This window comes from Eupeodes corollae, chromosome 1 (genome assembly GCF_945859685.1).
Source record: "Eupeodes corollae chromosome 1, idEupCoro1.1, whole genome shotgun sequence".
Lineage (NCBI taxonomy): Eukaryota > Metazoa > Arthropoda > Insecta > Diptera > Syrphidae > Eupeodes > Eupeodes corollae.
In genome coordinates, this window is record NC_079147.1 from 194,065,935 (window position 1) to 194,087,355 (window position 21,421).

At 35.1% G+C, this 21,421-nt stretch overlaps 1 protein-coding gene across 1 annotated transcript in view; it reads right to left on the bottom strand.

Moving 5' to 3' along the window:
• LOC129953971 (stathmin) overlaps window positions 1-21,421 on the bottom strand; it is a 408,077-nt gene that overhangs the window by 371,000 nt on the left and 15,656 nt on the right. Inside the window, exon 2 of the mRNA XM_056067542.1 lies at window positions 4,257-4,450. Coding sequence (XP_055923517.1) covers window positions 4,257-4,323 — 67 coding nt within the window. The 5' untranslated portion in view covers window positions 4,324-4,450. The remainder of the gene's footprint in view (window positions 1-4,256; window positions 4,451-21,421) is intronic.

The following is a 21,421-nucleotide window of genomic DNA, read 5'->3' on the forward strand; positions in this document are numbered from 1 at the left end:
AACTCCTATTGCTGAAAATAAGAACTGATCATAGGAGGTTTATACAATAAGTTTTAAGGACATCTACACTCGTACTTGAAACAAGAGAGGGCTTACATCCACCTAATACTAGAAGCTTACGGGAAAAGGATTTAAAGTCTCTGCAAGACACAAGACTATTCGCAGCAACGTTTAAACAAGTTTTTTGCTTTTCTTACATTTGCATTGTTTGTTTGCTGACATAAAAGAGTTTTGACGAAATTAGAGGTAGCTCTGCTATATAATTTTAAGGATCTAAGAGATTTTGTCCTCAGTTAACATTCTCAGTAATACCATTACTTGGAAAATAAACTACCAGTTCTGACGTTTTTAGGAGAAATAGATGGTTCGATTAGTTGAAGTATGCTTCCAGATTTCTTGTTACACAATCTCTTTTAACAGAACATAGGTCTATTGCTGATGAGCATTCCAAGAATAGAGAGTATTTACGGTTGAACTTTTTAAGGGAAGAAGTATACGCCGTTAAAACAGCGGTAAGAAAAGGGTGAGACAAGAAACTTTACAAAGAGGTAAGAAAAGGGTGAGACAAGAAACTTTACAAAGATGTTCAAGCGACTTAAATGAACCAATGATGATTTAAATACCAATCAATTTAAATGCTCTGCGTCTTCGATAATGGCAAGCTTAAACGTTACAAGAAAACGAAGCTAATTGTTCTAGTGTCAGCGAAACAATTAACTGGGCTAAAAGTTGCAGACAGAAGATCATTAATGAAAATAAGAAGAGTGTTGGAGATTGTGACGCACCAGAATTGATTTTGCGGGTTTCAGGCTTGTACCCTTCCAATAGTACTTGTATTGAACGGTCGAAAAAGTATATACTAAAACGGGATTGATAAAAACCGAAGGCACGCTTTTTTGATAAGAGAGCCTGATGCCAAACTCTATCAAATACCTTTGAAATATAAAGTTCATTAATCTTACTTTCTCCAAAACGATGTAAAATTTTTTACCCGTGTAACTAAAGCTACGAAAGCCGTACTGTTAGTCATTAAAAATAAAATCGATTTTCGAGACATTTCTCGAACTGTGAATTAATCAGAGTTTTTATGACCTTTGAAAGAAGAGACGTAAGTCCAATAGGTCAGTAATTAGAGGGTGAAGAAGATTCTCCTTTTTTATATATACCATCCAGACAAGTGGATTTATGTGTGTTAATATTTCTAAGGACTCTCGCCACAGCATGAGTGCGTAAGAAGATTGGTCCCATAGAAGTATAACACTCTTTGGCCAGCGTTAAATTGGCGGCGAACTGCGTAGCAAAGGGTTTAGATTTCTCGAGAGAGCTAACAAATGGAGTATCATTGACATGGAGTATCATCCTCATAAGTTTTTAACAAATTAAAAAAAAATGTTTACTGTCTTTGGGACATTCCGTAATTTTTGGTCATGAATATATTTGGTCCTTCGAGTATGGGCGTTGCATACCTTCCTAGCTTGCTTGAACTATTACCGGCTTACCTCAGTACAAACTTACTTCTTTGTCTCTAATAACCTCTGTTTATGTACGAAACACCATGTTATCCTCGGTTCCGCTCGTCCACAATGACATTCCCTATGTAAGCCCGATTGATAAAGCCAATTTGCTTGCAGCACAGTTTGCTGTTAATTAGACGCTACCTGAGAGTTTTTAGTCCTCCTGTTCTTGAGGCCTAATGTTTTTGAGAGCGTAAACGATTTTATGGGGCAAATCTTCTTTCGCACTCCGCTTGCCCGTATAGTATTCCCCCTATTGTTCTGAGTGGTGTTCCTTAACGCTGGCAAAACCACTGCGTAAGCTTTTCCATCTGTCCTATTTTAGAGGTCTCTTCCCGAATGAATGGAAAACTGGATGTGTCCAGCCTGTCCCTAAAAAAGAAGAATAATCCTCCCCCTCAAACTATCGGATAACGTCAAACATACGTCCCTCCTTTCCAAGGTCATGGAAACGCTGATTAATTTTCAGCTTAAGAAATATCTTGAAGAACTGAAGCTTCTTAATGACCGACATAATGGCTTTCTTAGCAATAGGTCCACTGGTGATCTCATGGTTTATCTCACCGAACAGTGGAACAAACCTTTACATCTTTCTGGAGAAAGTAAGATTATTGCACTTGATATTTCAAAGGCATTTGATAGTTTGGCATCAAGCTCTCTTATCGAAAATGCGTGCATTTGGTATTGATTCATCCCTTCTTTGTTGGTTTAGAAATTACCTTTCGGACCGTTCAATTCAAGTAGTATTGGACGGGTTCAAATATCCACAATATAAACGCTGGTGTGCCCCAAGGCTCCGTTTTTTCTCCAACTCTCTTCCTTATATTCATAATTGATCTTTTGTCTGAAACTTCTAACCCACTACATTGCTTCGCTGATGACAGTTTTCTTTGCTTTTTATATTCGTTTTTAGATTCTCATCCTTGTTCTTTGGATGTGGACTACCAATGGCAGTGTATGATAAGCTCAATAAATTCTGATCTTGACAACATTGTACAATGTGGAATCAAAAACCGTGTAGAATTTAAGCACAATTCACATGAGCACGACCAACGACCAACGAATGAACGAATATTCGTCGATTTTGAATATTCTTTCACATGAGAGTTTTTAATTCGTCGCGAATGAAGTTTGACAAGGAGCCACAGCCAAACACCATTCACCTCTGAAACAAAACCAAGAATGATTTTTTTAGGTTAAGTACGCGCGATTATTTTATTCGTTGCAAGTGTGGATAATGTGGAACGCGAATAAAGTTTGATAGTTCGTATCAACCATAATTTTTTTCGCGACGAATAAATTTGTTTTCTTAAATTTATTAATATACGATATTGAAAAGTAAAAGTATGTATCATAAATCAAATAGACACTAAATTGCTATCGTTTTATTAAGAATTTGTGTGGAAATATGTCTTCAAACGTATATAAACTCAAATTTTGTAATTCATTCGTCGTTCGTTGGTCGCGCTCATGTGAATACTACTTTAATGCTTCGAAAACTCTATGCTATCTCCTGTCGTTAAAGCGTAACATACCCCCGGTGCCGCTATTTATGAGTGGCACTTGCATCCAGGAAACCAATCAACTATCAGTACTCGGTATGTGTATTATAGTCTTACAGATCACCTCTTATGGAACGATTAATATTGCCAAAAACGCTGCCAGGTGCTTAGGATTTCTCCGACGTTGCAAGAAATTTGTTCACCCCTTCTGATCTGGCGGTAATTTACAAAGCCTGCATTCGTCCCTAAAACAAGTTTGAGTCCGTTGAGAACTAGGGCCTAGTGAATTACAACTCTCAACCATTCCTATGTGCGAGTACTGTTGTCAGGGATGGAGGGAACCTACGATTCCGAACGGAAAAATTTGAGAAAGCACTTTTTCATGACAAGAATTAGTCTTGGAGGATTTGTCAATTCCTCGCAAGAGGCAGTACCCGGGGTTAGGTGGCACAGGCAGGATTGAACCCAAGACCCCTTCCATTACAGTCCAACGCACTAACCATCACGCTACGGGTATACTGAGTGTCTGTAATTTATAAAAAAAAAAAGTTGAAACTAATTTCCCAAAAATTAAGTTATGTTCCTGTTATTTTGACTATGGCTGTAAACTATGTATAGAAAGCAGAGAGAGGTTAATGTATTATCTATGTGATGTCCTTTTTTGTATCTTCTTTTTTTATTGCATTAAATCGGAGATATAATATATAAATAGATATCTCTCAGATTTGCTTTTGGCGGTGGCTGCGCGGCTCTCGTATGTGGGATTGGAATGGCTCTATAGAAGGATATACAATAGGACATCTATCTATGCTATAGAATATACTTAAGGGATTCAAGAATAAAATTAAATCACAAATGACATTTGTTATACACAACAATAATAATTGGAAATGGCGACAACGATGACAACGCTGATCAACCGAAGAATGGACGGGAAGGGAGGGACGGACAGAAGGAAAGTATCGACGTTATCATACAACATCAAGAAACATAATTAGAATCCTTATTTTTTCCATTTTCTGTCTCATCCTCTTATTGTTATGTGAGACGCATAGGAGTGGAGTGGGTTGATGTTGGGGAATGAGAACTATAATTAAAGTTTTCCGTCTTTAAAGACACTAATTGCGTTCCTAAGAAGAATAATCCCTTTCAGACTTGAATAAGTTCTACTTTGACATATCTTCAGAAAACATAAAATTGTAAATAGTTGGAGAAAATTAAATACAAAATCACCACTCACCTTCTTTTGATTCATCAACAGTTGTTGGTTGTTCCACATTTGTTGAGTTTTCAGCTGTTTGAACCATGATGATGTTTTTTAATATCCTTTCCGGTACACACACAAAAAAAACACTTTAATCTACACTGATTGATCAAAAACACAAAATAATTGGCAATTTATCGCAGTTGATGAAGATTTCAAAAACAGGATATCTGAAATTATATGATAGAAATATAAAAAATTAGTTACATTTAATTTCAATTTAAAAATCTTTCATCAAAAAATAAAAATTATAATAAAAACAAGTTTATATAGAAAAGAAGTTGGAGGAGGTTTATGGGAAGGGGAAAAAGGAGGTTGACGTTAGGTAGAAAGACCACCAATTCTATCAAAACATGGCCATCTGCCAGCATCATGTTTCATTGTTATTACCACCGAATGCCATTCCAATAAATTCTTTGGACGTAGTGTGGTCGTGGTCGTGGTGCAATCAAGATCTATCTCAAGAAACTTTGCTCTCTTATAAAATAAGATAGATGGTATCTTCTATTTCTTCCAATTATGGAGCGATAATGATTAAATGATTGGATGAAAGAAACACAATTTTAAAACTGGTCGTCGTCAGTCGTGGTCGTGGGTTTTTGTGCAAGGCTTTCTTTTCTTTTGCAAAAGTTACTTCCAACTTAACACCCTCTCTCCTTCTTGATGGTGGCCTCAGTGGTTTCTTTTAAGAACTTCTAGCTTCCAAATAAGGTTGATGAGAGAGATTAAGATGAATACCGAATCGAGACTGGGGGGAACCCAACTACATGATTTTCAATTGAGAGTAATTTGGTTGGTTCGTTCGTCCAAGTTTTGATTTAAAAATTATTATTTGTTGGACTATTTGTACGTTGAGGGGACAAAACAAAAATAAAAGAAGACTTAAATTTGAACGGACTCGACTTTCATCAGATAGGTTGGTATATGGAGATAGAAATTTATCTCCTCCACTCGACTTTGGTTTAATGATCTGGGGATGGGTAATTGGCAGTCTTAAATGGTTGATCTTTGTCTATGAGAGATGCCTTAAGTATAATTTGAATCTTGAGATGAATTATGATGGGGGCGAGAGGGCGGGCGTATCTACGTTCGTCGTCGTTTTGGAAGTAAGATTATTAGAAAAGATGATTGATAGGTTTAGTGTTATAATTTTAATAAATTATTAGATGGCAGATAGCTCATAATTTAGTTATTTCAAGTGGATTAAATTTCGCTCCAAAATAATCATAATAGAAATATTGACAAGAGCATGAAATTGATGACGATATGATTTTTCGTTTTTTTATTTTCAATCAATTTGTTGGTCTTTGACTTTTAAATATACATAATTGTTATTTAGCTTAGAGGAAATTATTTGATATTTAAACGTTATGACCTTTCTGTAAATTTAAGGGCCTTCCAAAGGGATTTTTCAAAACTCTGACAAACAAAAATTAGGTGGTGCAACAGTCCGTAAATAAGGAACTAGGACTTAGTGACTTACAACTTTCAACTATTCCTGTGTGCGAGTATTTCAGGAATGGAGGAGACCTACAGTTTTTATACTGAATCCGAACGGTTCATTTGAGAAAGTATTTTTCATGACAAAATTTCTCTTGGAGGATTTGTCAATTCCTCGCAATAAGCAGTACTCGTGGAAAAAAAACTTTAGGTAGCATAGGCAAGGATTAAACCCAAAGCCTCTAGCATCACAGTCCTACGCACTAACCATCATGCGGCAATATTCTTGGAGCTTAATTTGAGCCAAGATCATCTTAACGGATATATTCGTATTGTATTATAAAAAATAAAGAAAATCCTTCTTTCCTTCCTTTTACAAAAGAATTAAATTGCTTTATTTAAGATACGTCTTTTTTCTTTCACGTTTGTACAAAAAAAGTGATTATTAGTGAAAAATATAAAATCAGAGTGACAAATAATAATATATACATAGTTTGCTAACTTGATTGAGAAATGTAAATATTTATATACAGTTGAGTATTAGATTAAGATACTAATAGTTCCTTGTTCAGATACAACAGCTCTTCTGGCAGAGGTCTCCGACATATTTGGCTTATCAATTTGGACTAATGCGGATTCTGACAAATTTGGCCTTTCGATTTGGTCTGATGTCTCAGCTAAACTAACATCCTAAGTTTCCTTAGAATCTATTATTTCATCTTCGCTATCTCCGTCCGTTTCTTCAGGTAATGTTATTGGAGATTTTTCGATGTGTTCACCAATTCTCCTCATTTGGTCAACATGTCGTTTCCATATACGACCATCGTCTATTTTAATGTTCAAATGTAACTTACCGAAAATTTCAGTTACTCGACCAAACTTCCATTTTTCCCCCGATAAATAATCATGCACTGCTACTCGCTGATTGATATCAAATTTTGGTGCACTTAATTTTCTTGGTTTGACTTTAGTTGGTGATGTTGACAACATCAAATCAAGTTTTGATCTTATTTGACGTCCAAACATAATCATAGCCTGTGATTTACCTGTTTCTGTATGAATAGCTCGGCGGTACGACATCAAAATTATTTATTTATTTATTATTTATTTATTTATAAATATTGACAATAAATTAAAATCTATTGTTAACAATTTTCTTAAGAGCGCTAGCATCAAATTACTTTCGGCTCTAATAAAAAGGGTAAAAAACCCATAAGTTATGCTTGATAGTTTTATAATATATAATATAAATGTATAATAAAAATAATATGTTGCATGTATGATTGATGTATTTATGGTTATATATGTATGTAATTAGATTTTTATTTTGTGTTTGAGAAGAAATTTATCTATTAATTCAATATTGTTTTTATTTGGATCTTGAAGAAGTTGAAGGATGTTATATTGGTGCTGGTTGGTCCCTTGAGGATCTTCGGAAAGATAGCATGAGCCCAATAGATGACTTAATGTGATGGAGTTGTTGCATTTTGGGCATATCGGTGGAAGCTCCTTTTTTAAAAGGTGTTGATGAGTAATGTGGGTGTGCCCAATACGCAGCCGAATGAAATTGGTTATTTTAAGCTTTTTAGTATTGTAAGGGAAAATTGGTTTTATTCTGTTGGGGTTAATTTCTTGGTAATGGTGTATATAACGATACCAATCTCTCTGTCGAGAAATTCCTATTTTATTTATTATTAATCCATTAAAATCTTTTCTAGTGAAAGATTCAAATAGAAATGTTGGGGAGTTGTGGGCTAAATTCGCAGACTTGTCAGCGAGTTCATTTCCTTCAATATCAACATGACCAGGAGTCCACATAAGCTTGATCTTAGAAGGTGTTTTTATGATCATATCTCGAATTTTAGCAATTATAATGGATTCATGTTTAGTGTTCAAAATAGCTTTTAAAACAGAAAGACTATCAGAACAGATAATCCATTTCCCTCTAGTATGTGAAAACTTTTTAACTGCTTCATAAATGGCTTGAGCTTCGGCTGAGAATACTGAAGCTGTATTTGGAAGGATGCCTTGAAAGATAGTTGATCCAACATGCGCTGTTACTGCAAAGGATGTACTAACGGGAGTTTTTGAACCATCAGTGTAAAGGAATGTCCAACCTTTAGATGTAAGGTCATTGAATGTTTCGAGAAATAACATTTTATAAATTGTATTGCTGGTATATTCTTTGTGAAAATCATGCAGGTGTAGTAGGATGGACGATGTATTCAGGTTCCAGGGTGGTGTGGAAGGCGTGTACTTAGTAAATCGTTTGAAAGGAATTTCAAAACTGTTTGCCATTTTTATTGTGTTTTGTATAGCTGAAGGAATTCGTCTTTGTCGTTTGTGTTTTAAAGCTAGGGCAACATCTTTGTCGATTATTGATCCAGTTTGAAAACATAACTTGACAGTAAGTTTTAGTGCCATTTCTAAATATCTTTCTTCAACTGTGGGAAGTCCGGCTTCGACAAGAATATTTTTGATAGGGCTTGTGGTGTAAGCTCCAATGCTTATTCTAGCGGCTTGATGATAAGATGGTTTGAATATATTTTTTGTAGATTTCGGACAAGAACCATAAATAGCTAAAGCATAATCTATCTTACTTAGTATTAAAGTTTTGGTGATATAACAGAGAGTGTTTACATGAACGTTGCTTTTTTTGAGGAAAGATACTTAATAATGTTGAGCCTAGATGCTAGTGATTTTTTAAGAGCGTAACAGTGTGGTTTCCAGTTGTATCTATTGTTAACAATAAGACCTAGTATACTTAGATTAACAACATTTTCAATATTTATATTATCAAGAGATATATTTAAATTTTGACAGTTAATTTTACGACAAACATGAAGTGTTTTACATTTTTCTAAAGATAATTTAGAGCCGGACATTGAAGACCATTCGGTTATTTCTTTAAGTAGGTTGGAGAAAATTATTTTTGTTTGGTTAAGGTCATTGTGTTTACATAGAATGTATGCATCATCGGCGTATACACAATGATCTAAATCCTTATATTTAGATATTAAAATGCTAAGCTCATCAAAAGCGATGGCAAAGAGAATAACCGAGAGAGGGGATCCTTGGGGGATTCCATTCTCAAGGGATACTGTTTTTGAAAATGTGTTGCCAATTTTGACACAGAATTTTCTGTTGGTTAGGAAGGATTTAATATATTTGAACATTTTAGGACCAATTCCCCATTCCTTAATTTTTTTTAACACGAGATGAATTCCTAGGCGATCAAAAGCTTTCTCGAAATCGAGTGCTAGAATAGAAACGTGATTTCTTGCGGATAGCGCATTTTATATTACATGATCTAGGTGGAGTAGAGCGTCCATACAACCTCTTTTAGGTTTGAATGCAACTTGTTTTAAACTCATAAGATTTTTTGATTCAGTGAACCAAAGGATACGGGTGGCTATTATTTTTTCTAAAATTTTTGATAAGCATGGTAGCAAGGAAATAGGACGGTATCCGTCAACTTTATCCATTTCTTTTTTTGGTTTATGAATCGGCACAACACATGCTGTTTTCCAACTTTGGGGTATAATTCCTTTATCTAAAATGTTGTTATAAAGACCGATCAGTCTAACTTTGACTGCTTCTGGTAGGTTTTTGATTATTGGGTAGGAAATCTTATCTCTGCCAGGTGTTTTCCCACTTACCCTTGACAAACAGCTTTCAAATTCTATTAAAGAAATATCTTTTTCGATATGTTTTGCGGATGAATTTGTTGGGTGGCCTGGGGTTAAGGCTAAGGATTCAGATTTTGTTTGTTTAAAGATAGAAGAAAAATTTGAGTCTTTGGAGCTATCCGACCAAGTGTTAGCAAAAATGTCACATATCTCATTTATTGAACAAATAGTGCCGTTTGGAGTTGTGATGGAAACTATGTTTTTAGTGGTTGTGTTGCCTGTTATGGATCTTATATTTTGCCAAACTTTGCTCGTGGGTGTATTTGGATTAATTTGGGCTGTGAAATTTTCAAAGCAATTCAATTTACAGATCTTTAGATGCCTTCTAAAAATTGCATTGGCTTTTTTATATGCTATTAGATTAACTTGAGTAGGATTTTTCTTAAAAGCCCTCCAAGTTAAAACTTTTACTGCTCTAAGTCTAGCAAGTTCCGGATTCCACCACGGCACGTTTCGTTTGGATTTGAGAGGTGAGGATTGGGGTATAGAGTCATTAGCAGCGCTACGTATACCTTTAAGTAATACTGAGGCTTCTCTATTTACACAAGAATATTGCTGTTTTGATAACCTAAGATTGATTATATTTCTAAATTTTTCCCAGTTAGCATGATCAGTCTTATATTTTACAATATGTTTGTTACTGTTGCTAGTATATGATGATAAGGCTAATTTGGTAAAAATAGGGAAATGATCGCTATTATGTAAATCATCTAGAATGAACCACGATACTTTAGGTAAAATTTCAGCCGAGCAACAGGTAAGATCAATATGTGTGAATGTTCCGTGGGTAGAAAAATGGGTTGGGGATCCATCGTTAAGAATTGCAAGGTCGGAATTAGTTATAAATTCCTCGAAAATTGATCCTCGTGTATTAGTTTTGGGGGAGCCCCAAAGAACAGACCAAGAGTTAACGTCGCCAGTAAGAATATACGGCGGATTTACTTGATGAATAATATTTTCAAGATCGCTTTTACTAAACGCTTGATCGGATGGAATGTACAAAGATATTATGGTGAATCTAATATCCATACGGATTTCCAATGCTGTCGCGATAATGTTAGATCGAATTGGGATGTGTGTGTGAGGAATGTTATTTTTAATAAGCAAAGCAACACCGTGCTTTGCAGTGATATTACATGGAAGATTGCTGAAGTACCCGATGTATGGTTTGGGTGCTTTAGGTTTAGCTTGAGTTGGAAAGTGAGTTTCTTGTATGGATATTATGTCTGGAATGTGGTCTCTGATTAAAAGATTAAGCTCGTTGGCGTTGTTAATGAAACCTTTCATGTTCCATTGCATTATAGTGAGATAATTGTTGGAGAGAGATTTAGTATTGTTGTTGTTATGGTGATTATGTACGTGTCGATGCCTGCACTTGCTATGGAGGCGACAGCTCCAGCCACTGGTGGATTGGTCTGTATTCCCCACAGCAAGTAAAGGCATCGACGTATTGTTTGCTGATAGTTGTTTAGAGTTATGCGGGTTCATATTTATCTGTTTTTGAATTAGAAGTTACATTTAAATTTTGATTTTTTTGTGATGAATCGTTATTTTGTGAAAAATTTCTTTCAGAAGTTGGATTTTGAATAGAAGATAAGGGTGTTGTTGTTGTCGTTGATGATGTGTGATATTGTAGTGTAGTGTCAGTTGGTGTGGTGAATTTGGAGAGAGGTAAATGGGATGGTAAATTTGTTTCGATTTGATTTGTCTGGGAAGAAGAGTCGAAGAGCATGGGCTCATCTGATTTAACTAAAAGAGAAGAAGAATGGGAAGAGAAAGAATTTGAAATGATGTTGGGTTGCTGTTGTTTGTTTGTCTGATCTGCAGAGTTGACTATTGAGGGTATAGAATTAATTGGTTTGTTGCGGGAGGGTATTTGGGGAGGGGTCTCGGTAGCTTGTTTAGCTCTTTCGGAGTAAGATTTTGTTAAAGAAAAGGCTTGAGTTGATGTTTGTTGGCTGTAAAGACGTTTTGCCTCAGCCATGGAGCACTTATTTTTTGTTTTAATTTTAAGAGTTTCCTTACTTTGCACATATTTTGGACATGATTTTGAGTTGGATGGGTGTTTGTCAAGGCAGTTTGCGTACATGATGCGTGTGCATTCCAAGGGATTGTGAGGGGGGAGATTGCAGTTTTCACAGATTGTGCTTTTAGAACATCGCTTAGTGGTGTGACCAAGAAGCTGACAATTGCGGCACCTCATTGGAGAGGGGAAATATTCTTTGACTTTTTGTACCAGCCAATTTCTACTGTTTGTGGAGTTTGATATAAATCAAAAGTGAATAGGACTAAGCCTGTTGGTTGGATAGTTTTGTCAATTGTTTTCGTAAATTTATACACATCAATCACGCCTTGAGCTTTCATTTCAGAAATAATTTCTGATTCTTTGACGTTAATTAGACAAGGAGCATAGACTATGCCCTTTGAAGAATTTAAGGTTTTGTGTAAGGCAACATTCACAGGGCATTGATTTGCCAAGTTAGTAATTTTAAGAAATTTATCTGCAGATTTTTTATTTTTGGCTAGTATAAGAATACTGCCATCTCGAAGTTGCGATATATTTTCATACTCAGTGCTTACTGAGTCTATAAATTTTCTTAATAAGAATATACTCACCGAAGTGATTGGTGTTTGTTTAGGATCAGTAGGAGAAATAATTACGAATTTAGGGTTTTTATGAGTGGAGGTGTTTGGTAGTTCTGGGAATTCGTCAAAACTAGAAAGTTTTTGTTTTTGTTTTTTCGGCCGAGGCTCCAGCGATATGTCATCACAAAGCACATCGTAGTAGCCTTCGGTCTTCTTCCTCGGCCCCGGCGATGGGCCCATGCCGTAGGTTAAAAAACACTTGTTTGTGAAAATTTAACCACGAGAAAATAAAAGCAAAAAAGAAAAAGAAAAAAGCGCAAATGAGATGATAAGTTCACGCTACGAGAGCCAGACGTTGACTTAGAAAAAAGAAGCAGAAAAAACGAGATGTTAACGCTACGAGAGCCAGACGTTGACTGGACATCAAAATATTGCTCAAAGCTTTGCCAATTTCGTTACGATTGCACTTAATGGCTTTCAATTTATTTTTTATTGTCTGGACGTATCTCTCCGCTTGACCATTCGTCGCTGGATGGTAAGGTGCTTCACGCTTATGATAAATTTCATTTTGTTTTAGAAATTCTTGGAATTCTGATGACATGAATTGGGGTCCCCAATTAGAAACAAATGTGATTGGTAATCCAAAAGTAGAAAATATCTCTCGATATTTTCGTATTGTAGTTTCAGCAGTTATATTCTATTAAATGTGCACTTCTGGCCACTTCGAAAAAGCATCTACTAATAAAAAAAAAAGTACTGCCCCATAAACGGACCAGCAAAATCTGCATGCACTCGATCAAAAGGTTTAAATGGTGTTTCCCAACTGTGTGTTGGTCGTACTAATTTAGCCTCGGGTGGCGTTGATTGGCAGTTTGAGTAATTCATCACCATCGCCTCTATGTCTTTATCTATGTTAGTCCACGATCAAGAGTTTTCATTTTGGTCATACCGAAATGCGCAGAATGTAGCTCGTTAAGAACTCGATTTCTTAAAGTTAAACTCTTATGTTTCTCATCAAACAGCCCCTCTGTAGTGCTAATTCGGTTTGTTCGATTCCAAAACGATCTCTTGTTTCGCATTCTTGACCAAATTTCAAAGCTTGAATCAATTTTCAAACTGTTTTGTCTTTTTGGGTACCATCTGCCAATTCTACTACTGACACTGGTAAATTTTCGATTGCATTCACTTCCAAGTGGTCGACTTCTTCAATGGTATTATTTGTTTGTTTAATCGGTAATCTGGACAACGCATCCGCATTTCCATTTTCTTTCGATCGCTTGCATCGTATTTTATAGTTAAAGGATTCCAAAAAAAATTGCATAATGCTGCATACGCGTTGCTGATAATGTTGGCAACCCTTTTCTAGTTGAAAAAATTTGTGAAATAGGTTTATTGTCTGTAACCAAAGTACGTCCCCAAACGTATTGATAACATTTTTTAATTCCAAAGATAATGGCATAAACTTCACGATCGATTTGACTGTATCGTTGTTGAACTTCGGATAATGTCTGTGACCTGTGAGGCGTATTGTATTGGACGTTCTGATCCATCACTAAAAATGTGACTCACGACTGCACCCACTTTATAGGGACTTGCGTCCCAGAAAAGATTAGGGAGATGGCATGGCTACGAAAGACTACCATACAACTATCTTTACTGACGTGTCAAAGATAGAATATGAAACTGAGACGGAAATCTTCCCTGAGTCCTTAAAAATCTGTAAGTCTTTTCGGCTACCTGATAGTGCAAGTTTTTTCAAGCGAAATTACTAGTAATCAGAGAAGAATTCAAAATGATCAAATCAAACTTAAACCGAAATAGAAACACGGCTATCTGCTACGATAGACAGGCCGCTATTATGGTTATCAAATCGGCCGCAACATCCTTTATACAGGTCCAACGATGTCAGGATGAACTCTCCAGCTACAACATCAAACTCCGTGCCACTCTTACCTGGTCATATTGGCATTGATGGAAATGAACAGTCTGTTCATGTTCATGTTCGGTAAGGCAAATAATCCTTTTGGAACTTTGAAGGGAAAAGTTTTATCAATTTGTGAAACAGTCTAACGGACAGTATTAAATTTAGGAAGATGGTGTCTCTCACAACACTCACTGTCATAGCTTTGTTAAATATCCTGTCCTGGTCAGTCCCACAATGTCAAGCTTCAGAAGAACATTCTTGGAAAAACTTGACGAACTTTCCGAGATGAAAATCAAAGTCTTGATGTCCTTTCTGAACGCGACGAAATGGCTCTAACCTCGTTAATTTTGCCACAGGTCTAACGAGCTCTAAAACAAATAACCGCACTAATGAAGTTAAAAGCTGAGCGTAGATGACTTCACGTTTTGTTTCGTGTTGTAGGAAAGAGATAGATCAAAAATTCTTAAGCTTTTGACGGCTCATTTCTCCAGAGTGTTTATATGTATAAGTCTGTTCAGTGCTCTGCTCTGAGTTAGAAAAACGTACAAATTATAAAATTTTCGTATAACATTTCAAGCTTGAACGAGAGAAAACTATTTTGACGAGAGAAAAGAATTTTGACAAGTGTTCTAATAGGAAACTTGTATATAAATATGTTCAGTTTCCTATATTCGAACAGTTAAAATGGAATTCCTGAGAAATTGTTCTCGATCTTTTTCAAAAAGTGTTTCACTACCGGGAGTGCTCGAAGTTTCTCTACCCTATAGCCTTTTGAACACATATAATATTTGTTTTAAAATCAAGATGGGAAACGTTAAATAAAAGACCTTGTTCCTAAGTATGTACATAGGTACATAATATTGATTTGTTTAAATTTCAAGATGGGGAACGCTTAAAGTCCATGTAATTAAGTGTATCAGGGCCTAAATCAATTGATTTATTGATAAGTCTAAATTCTTAACATATTAAATGTTATGTACATATCCTCGACAAGAACTAAGATAAGAAACTCCTGTATCTTTGATCAGAATATACTTCCCAGCCCACTTATAAGACTTATTAAATATCCACCAAGTATAACCTTCCAAAAAGTCTTTTGAACTATTCGGCTGTGATAATCATTATTTGTCAAATGCCCACGTAAAAGAGAAAAAAAAAACTTTGTAAATTCAAAAAAGTTCAAAGACTGCAGTTGTCGTTGTCGTTGAAGTGTCTGACCTAAATGAAGCCCCCTACATACATTTTTCTCAAAAAAACCTACGCTCGCCATTTTATCCATCCCAACAGCCAGTAGAGTAGGTCCCCAACTAAAATAAAAAAAAAGTCACCCAAAAATTCAAAATCAGGCTTTTAAAATAAACGCTAAAAATTAAAATTGTACTGTACAGTGACACTGCACTGTAGTACATAAATTGCAATTGCAATCCACAAAATCCCACTCAAAACCAATTCCACTCATCGAGTTTAGAAAATAAACTTGCTGTTGTAGTGTTTTCTGTAAAAATTCAAATCCAACGAACGGGATAATTAACAAAACGTGTGAAACGAAAAGAAAACAAGAATAAACACGAACAGCAGCAGGAGTTCTTCCAGCTCCAGCTCAACCGGTCTTTGGCTCTTGCGTTGGTTGATAGTGCCGTATAGAAGAGGACGACAAACGACATACGACGAACGGTAGAGGATACCAAAAACAAAAAAGGAGAGCATATGTAAAGCGAGTAAAATCTACGAAATCCAAACAAAGAAGCAACAGTTACACACCAATAAGAAGAAAAAACATATGTTTTTTGTTTACCATCGATTTTTGCATATGCAACAGAGATGTCGTCTGAGAATAATAAAGGAGTGTATGGTACTTGTGCTTCTAGGGGACTTTTATCGGGCTTTTTAACACTATATGACATCTATCAAAAGGAAAGAAGAAAAATGCAATATTTTTGGTATTTTATCTTCAATTTTCCCTCATTTAGTATTTTTTAAATTCTCAAATGGAACAAAATTCTTTAAAAACATGGCACACAGATAAGCGTACAATTGGAGATCAAAGTAAAAACATATAAGGCATGGAGGCATGGAGGCAGAAGTGGCGTAGCCCTCGTTTTATCAATTTTTAATTTCAAAATCGTCAGAGTAAATTTTCTTCCAACGCAGAAGTGATGTTACTTAAATTTACTTAAAATCAATGCAAAAATGGTGAAACGTCGTTTCTGCATGAAACTTTTCTTAGACCAAAATAACAAACATTCCTTTTTCGTTAAATTTTCAAATCGCGGTTTTATCAATAAATGCATATTGGGATTACAGTCCGCCTGCACTCTATGCCTCATATCTTAAAGTGTTGTAAGATTGTGAGAAAAATAAATTGTAGATCCACATTTAGATTCGAAGTAGATTTTCTTCAGTGGAATTGGTAATGCCTTTCGAAATCAATCAATTTTTTTTTTTTTTATAATAAGCACACACTCAAGGGGATATATTACCCTTATTATGTAGACACAGTGTGAGCACTAGGGAAGGGAGAGAGGGGTTGAAAGGAGATTCCTTCAATATTTATAGTATTTCAAAAATATTTATAGTATATCAAAAAATCTTTATAAGTTCTTAGATTTCAGCTATCTTACAAAAATCTGAATGAAACACGAAACCATTAGCGTTTAAACAGTTTTTAACAGAAAAAGGCAAAACGATTTGGAATAAGTTTTGTTCTTTTATAGAATCCGTTCTTAACCCTAGAAAGATAATCTACGTCTGCGGGACGTATGGCGCGGGGAAAAATTGTTATATCTTTTCAATTATAAGCCCAATTACATTAGTTTTTTTTATATTTGCTCAGGACTAGGTCAGAGCTTGCATGGTGCATCTTAAAATTCACGCTGCAGATGCATTAGGGCCAGTAATGACTATGTTATACGTCTGGGAGACGTATGATTATCTTTTATGAAACTTTTGTGCACTGAACAAAAGTATGTGGGGAAAAAACTTTTTTTCTCAAAAATTTTATAGTTTATAGTTAGCTTAACCCTCAATGAACTAATTTACCAAATATTAAGACTTAAAGTCAACTCAAAAGTTGCTTTAAAAAATAAAGAATTTATTCGTTCTGTTTTCAAAGGTGGTTCAGATTTTTTATTAATTTTGCTCAAATTTTACTTCTTTTGTACTTAATTATTGATTCATTTTACTTAAAATAACCCAAATAAAATGAATTAAAATACAAAATAATGATGAAAAATCAATTGTCATCTTTAAACGCGCTTAATAAGTGTCATACATCTCTAAGTATGATTATCATTCACGCACTAAAAAATATGATTATCTTTCTAGGGTTAAGTAAGATACTAAAATAATTTAAGTTGAACCTAGAAGACAAGGATTTACACTTTGCAAAATCATAATACATTTTTAATGTTAAGTATGTTGTTAGGTATGTTGAATTTTGAAAACTCATTTTTGTTTTGTGTTTTGCATTTCAAAAAATTTGTGATAGACAAATTTAGACAAGCTCAGATTCGAATTCAGGACAACTTAATACTTTAATAAAGTATGATTTTGTCGGTCAGTGTTTTGTTGCTATGGTTGCAGTTCTGGAGCGTTCACTTGAAATCTTTCCACAAACGCTCAATGATACTGAGTTACGGTGAATGAGTTATGGTCTTGAAAGCTAGTTTCTGGCGTTTAAAAAGAACCATTCTTTCACAATAAACTTTTGTTTTTTTTTAAAGATTGTTATCTTGTTGTAAGTAAATGTTTTATGAAGACAACAGCATATTTCTTTTAAGAACGTCCTGAAATGCTCATTTCAGGCTCCTTTTTCACTTGTAGTGATAAATCTCTATAACATAACATACATGTTTAACATGTCCTCCATGTTTAACAATGGAACTCAAGTTTTCTTTCTTGAATTGCGGTTTAGGTTGTCTTCAAATAATTTTCCTTTCACCAGACCCAAATAAGTTAATTTAAATGTAATAAAAAAGATATCTAGGAAGGGAAGACATCTTTGGTGGAATAATCGGGAAAAGCACATTGCAACACAACACTTCCAACAACGGATTCAGGCTCATAGATCCACAAAGGAACTTGGACTTCTCCAGTTCAATCTATATTCAACCAGAATGACCATATTGCGATCGGATGTCCGAACTTTTTGAGGAGCTAACATCGACTCGGACCACTACCTCGTTGTAGCCAATGTAGCACTTCGCTTTTGCAGACCCAAGGTAAAACAGGGAGATGCTGGGAGAAGGTACAACGTCGAACGGCTACAATCGCCAGAGATCGCCAAATCCTTATCCGACAGAGTTACAAGTAGCCTCTTTCCAAGTTCTCTGCCGCCAACACAATGTATCGAAAATCAGTGGCAACATTGCCTACATGCAATTAGAGAAGCCCTCTCTGATGTGCTGGGTTTCTAGAAACCACCAATAAGCAACCCCTGGTTTGATGAGGAATGTCGGCAGGATAATGCAGCCAAACAATTGGCACGCAAAGCGGCGCTGCATAAAAGGACGAGAGCTGCTCATGAGCTCTATGAGCAGAAGAGGCAAGAGGAACACCGACTTCTCAGAAGGAAAAAGGGAGGGCATGAGAAGCGTGCGGTCAAAGATGTTGAGGGGTGTAAAAGCAGGAATGAAGTTCGAAAGTTTTATGAACAGGTGAAATGAAATTCACAGGTACATAAACCTAGAATCGAAGGCTGCAAAGACGATAGTGGAACTTCATGACGAACCGAATTCCGCTTTCAGGCAGGATGACCCATTCGATATAGACGACGAAAGCCAACAATCCCGTCCTCCCGACTTAGACGAAGTAAAGATTGCTATATCCAAATAAAGCCGCTGGAGCGGATGGTTTGAATACCGAGCTCTTTAAAGCAGCTGGTAATAAGTTGGATATGAGCATGAACCAATTTATCTGCAAGATATGGTCGGAAGAAAACATGCCCGATGAATGGAACCTCAGTATTGTTTGCCGGATCCTGAAAAAAGGAGACCCTCTAAACTACACCAACTATAAAGGAATCAGTCTACTTAACATCGCCTACAAAATCTTCTCTGCCGTAATACGTAAACGTCTAAAGCCCATCGTCAACAGCCTGAAAGGTCCTTATTAGTGTGGTTTTAGACCAGGAAAGTCCACAGTCGACCAAATATTCACATCACGGCAGGTCCTGGAAAGAACCCAGGAACACAAAATTGACACCCAATATCTTTTCATCAATTTCAAGGCCGTATATGACAACATCTACAGGGACAAGCTGTATAGAGCCATGTCTAGTTTTGGCATCCCTGCCAAACTGCCAATTTTAGTATCTTACTTAGTTTCTGGAATTCATTACTTGACCATTAGCTTAGTTTGCCTAACCTTAATAATACTTAATAATAATACTTTCATAGTTTTGAAAAATAGGTTTTGGAGTTAAATTTGAGTGCTGATTTCAAAACAAAACTTTGATTTTAACTATTTGCTCGAGTTTAAAAAATACCAGTTTTCACTTACTCGTATTTTTTTCAAAATATTTTAAAAACTTGATATAATAAAATTGTTTAGACAACAGACAACGGAACGAACCTTACATTCAAACCGTTCTACTTTTTCCAAATGAAAACCCTTTTAGCATAAATAGTTTAGCGGTACATTTAGATTTTTGTTAGCCAAGTGAAATCTAAAAACATATAAAGATTTTTGGAAGACTATGTAAAATAACATAAATATTTAAGCTGAATACTGAAGAAAGGGATTATAGATTTTTAGAACGGCACAAAAAATACTTCATAAATTTAGATAATGTGTTACCTACATTGATTTTGAAATCAGATTTAAACTAACGCCATCAAAGTCCATTGGAAAACTGCAATTTCTATGCTAGTAAAGAATCTAGTAAAAAAAGCTTGTCGACTCGTGATATTAAAAATAACACATTTCTTGATTTGATATGAGTGTACGCTCAATTTTAGTAGTAACTTTATTTCAATAATAATTGTGAAGTTTAAGAGAATCCAATTAATAAGGGAGGGCTAAAACCTTTTAAGCCTCAAAGCCTTAATTGTGTAGGAACTTGGAAAAAAACTTATGTCGTGTTTAAGTCTATTAACAAATCAAATTTAAATTAATGCCTAAGATGCCTGAAATCTAATAAATGTCAAAATGACTTCTTAAACATATTGCTTGTAATTTCTTATAACTTCTCGAAAACTTCAAAAGCAATCGGAAATTTTTACAAATCCGGAAAAAATGTGTCATTAAATCCGTTCGTAGTGGAAAATCTCATACAATTTTGCAGTACGAACGGATTTCATGATACAGTTTGTTTTTCAGTATTCGTAAAAATTTCCCATTACGATGGAATTCAAGATAGGGCTAATTATGTAAATGATAAAAAAGCAAATTTCTTTGGAAACTATAACTGAAGCGCCAATAAGCGAACTTTTGTCAAATTGACTTACTGTGATACTTCCTGTTCAAATTGTAAGACATTAGAAAGAATGCTTTTCCAATCAAGTAATATTTTTAACTGTCAAAGTGACGTATAATTCTAGTGTGACACTAATAGCTTAACTATAAAAGCAGGTAAACCATCTTCTTAAACCTATTAGCATTCTAAAAGAGTTTCAGTAAGAAGTTCATCGACTAAAATGTAGTGCCAATATTTTTTGAGTTTTATTCTTTGTTTAAATCTTGAGATATGTCAAAATATACAGTTTTTTGGAAATATGGTACACTAAACACTCGACGACATCCCTGATATGTGTAGCGATCAAAAATTATTCAAAGCAGTTGCTAGACAAGTACAAAGTAAACACTGCAAAAAAGAAAATGGTGACAAAAATTTGCAACAAGTAAAATAGAAAAAAATAAAAGGGTAAACGGGATTTGAGCAGAGGAACAATGAAGTTGAATTTTTGTTGTTGTTGGTCTTTACGCAGATAGATTAGCATTAAACGAGAGACGGGACTAGGGTGATTATAAAGGGAATGAAGTTTTGAAGCGAAATGTTGTTGTTGTTTTACCTACTTTTACTTCGTGCAGTTTTTGAGTTGTAATAACGTACTTGGTAATTTGAAAGTTTCTGGAATTAGAGAAAATCCAATTAGAATAATAATACGGTGCCATTATTATGCGTTTTCCTTTTTGAACTTCTCTATTCCAACATTTCACAAACGCAGAGGCATTTAACATTTAACCTACCTTAACAACATTTTGTTCGATTAGCTTAGGTGCCTAAAGTGCCTACCTACCCACTGATTATATATTTAGAAAGGTTATTACTAGTTTGTTAACAACACTTTTTTTGCATACAAAAACAAAAGGTTACCACTCGAAGAGGGCTTGGGGAAGAAATATGTACTTGATTTATGAGAAAAGAAAATGAAAACTAATTCTTTTGAGTTATAACAAGTTACTTGACGACACCAGCATTTTAAAATTATAAACTCTTCTTTTTGTTGTCAAGGTATATTTCCAATCTTTGGAAAGAAGTCAGTGTCATTTTGTTGCCAAAT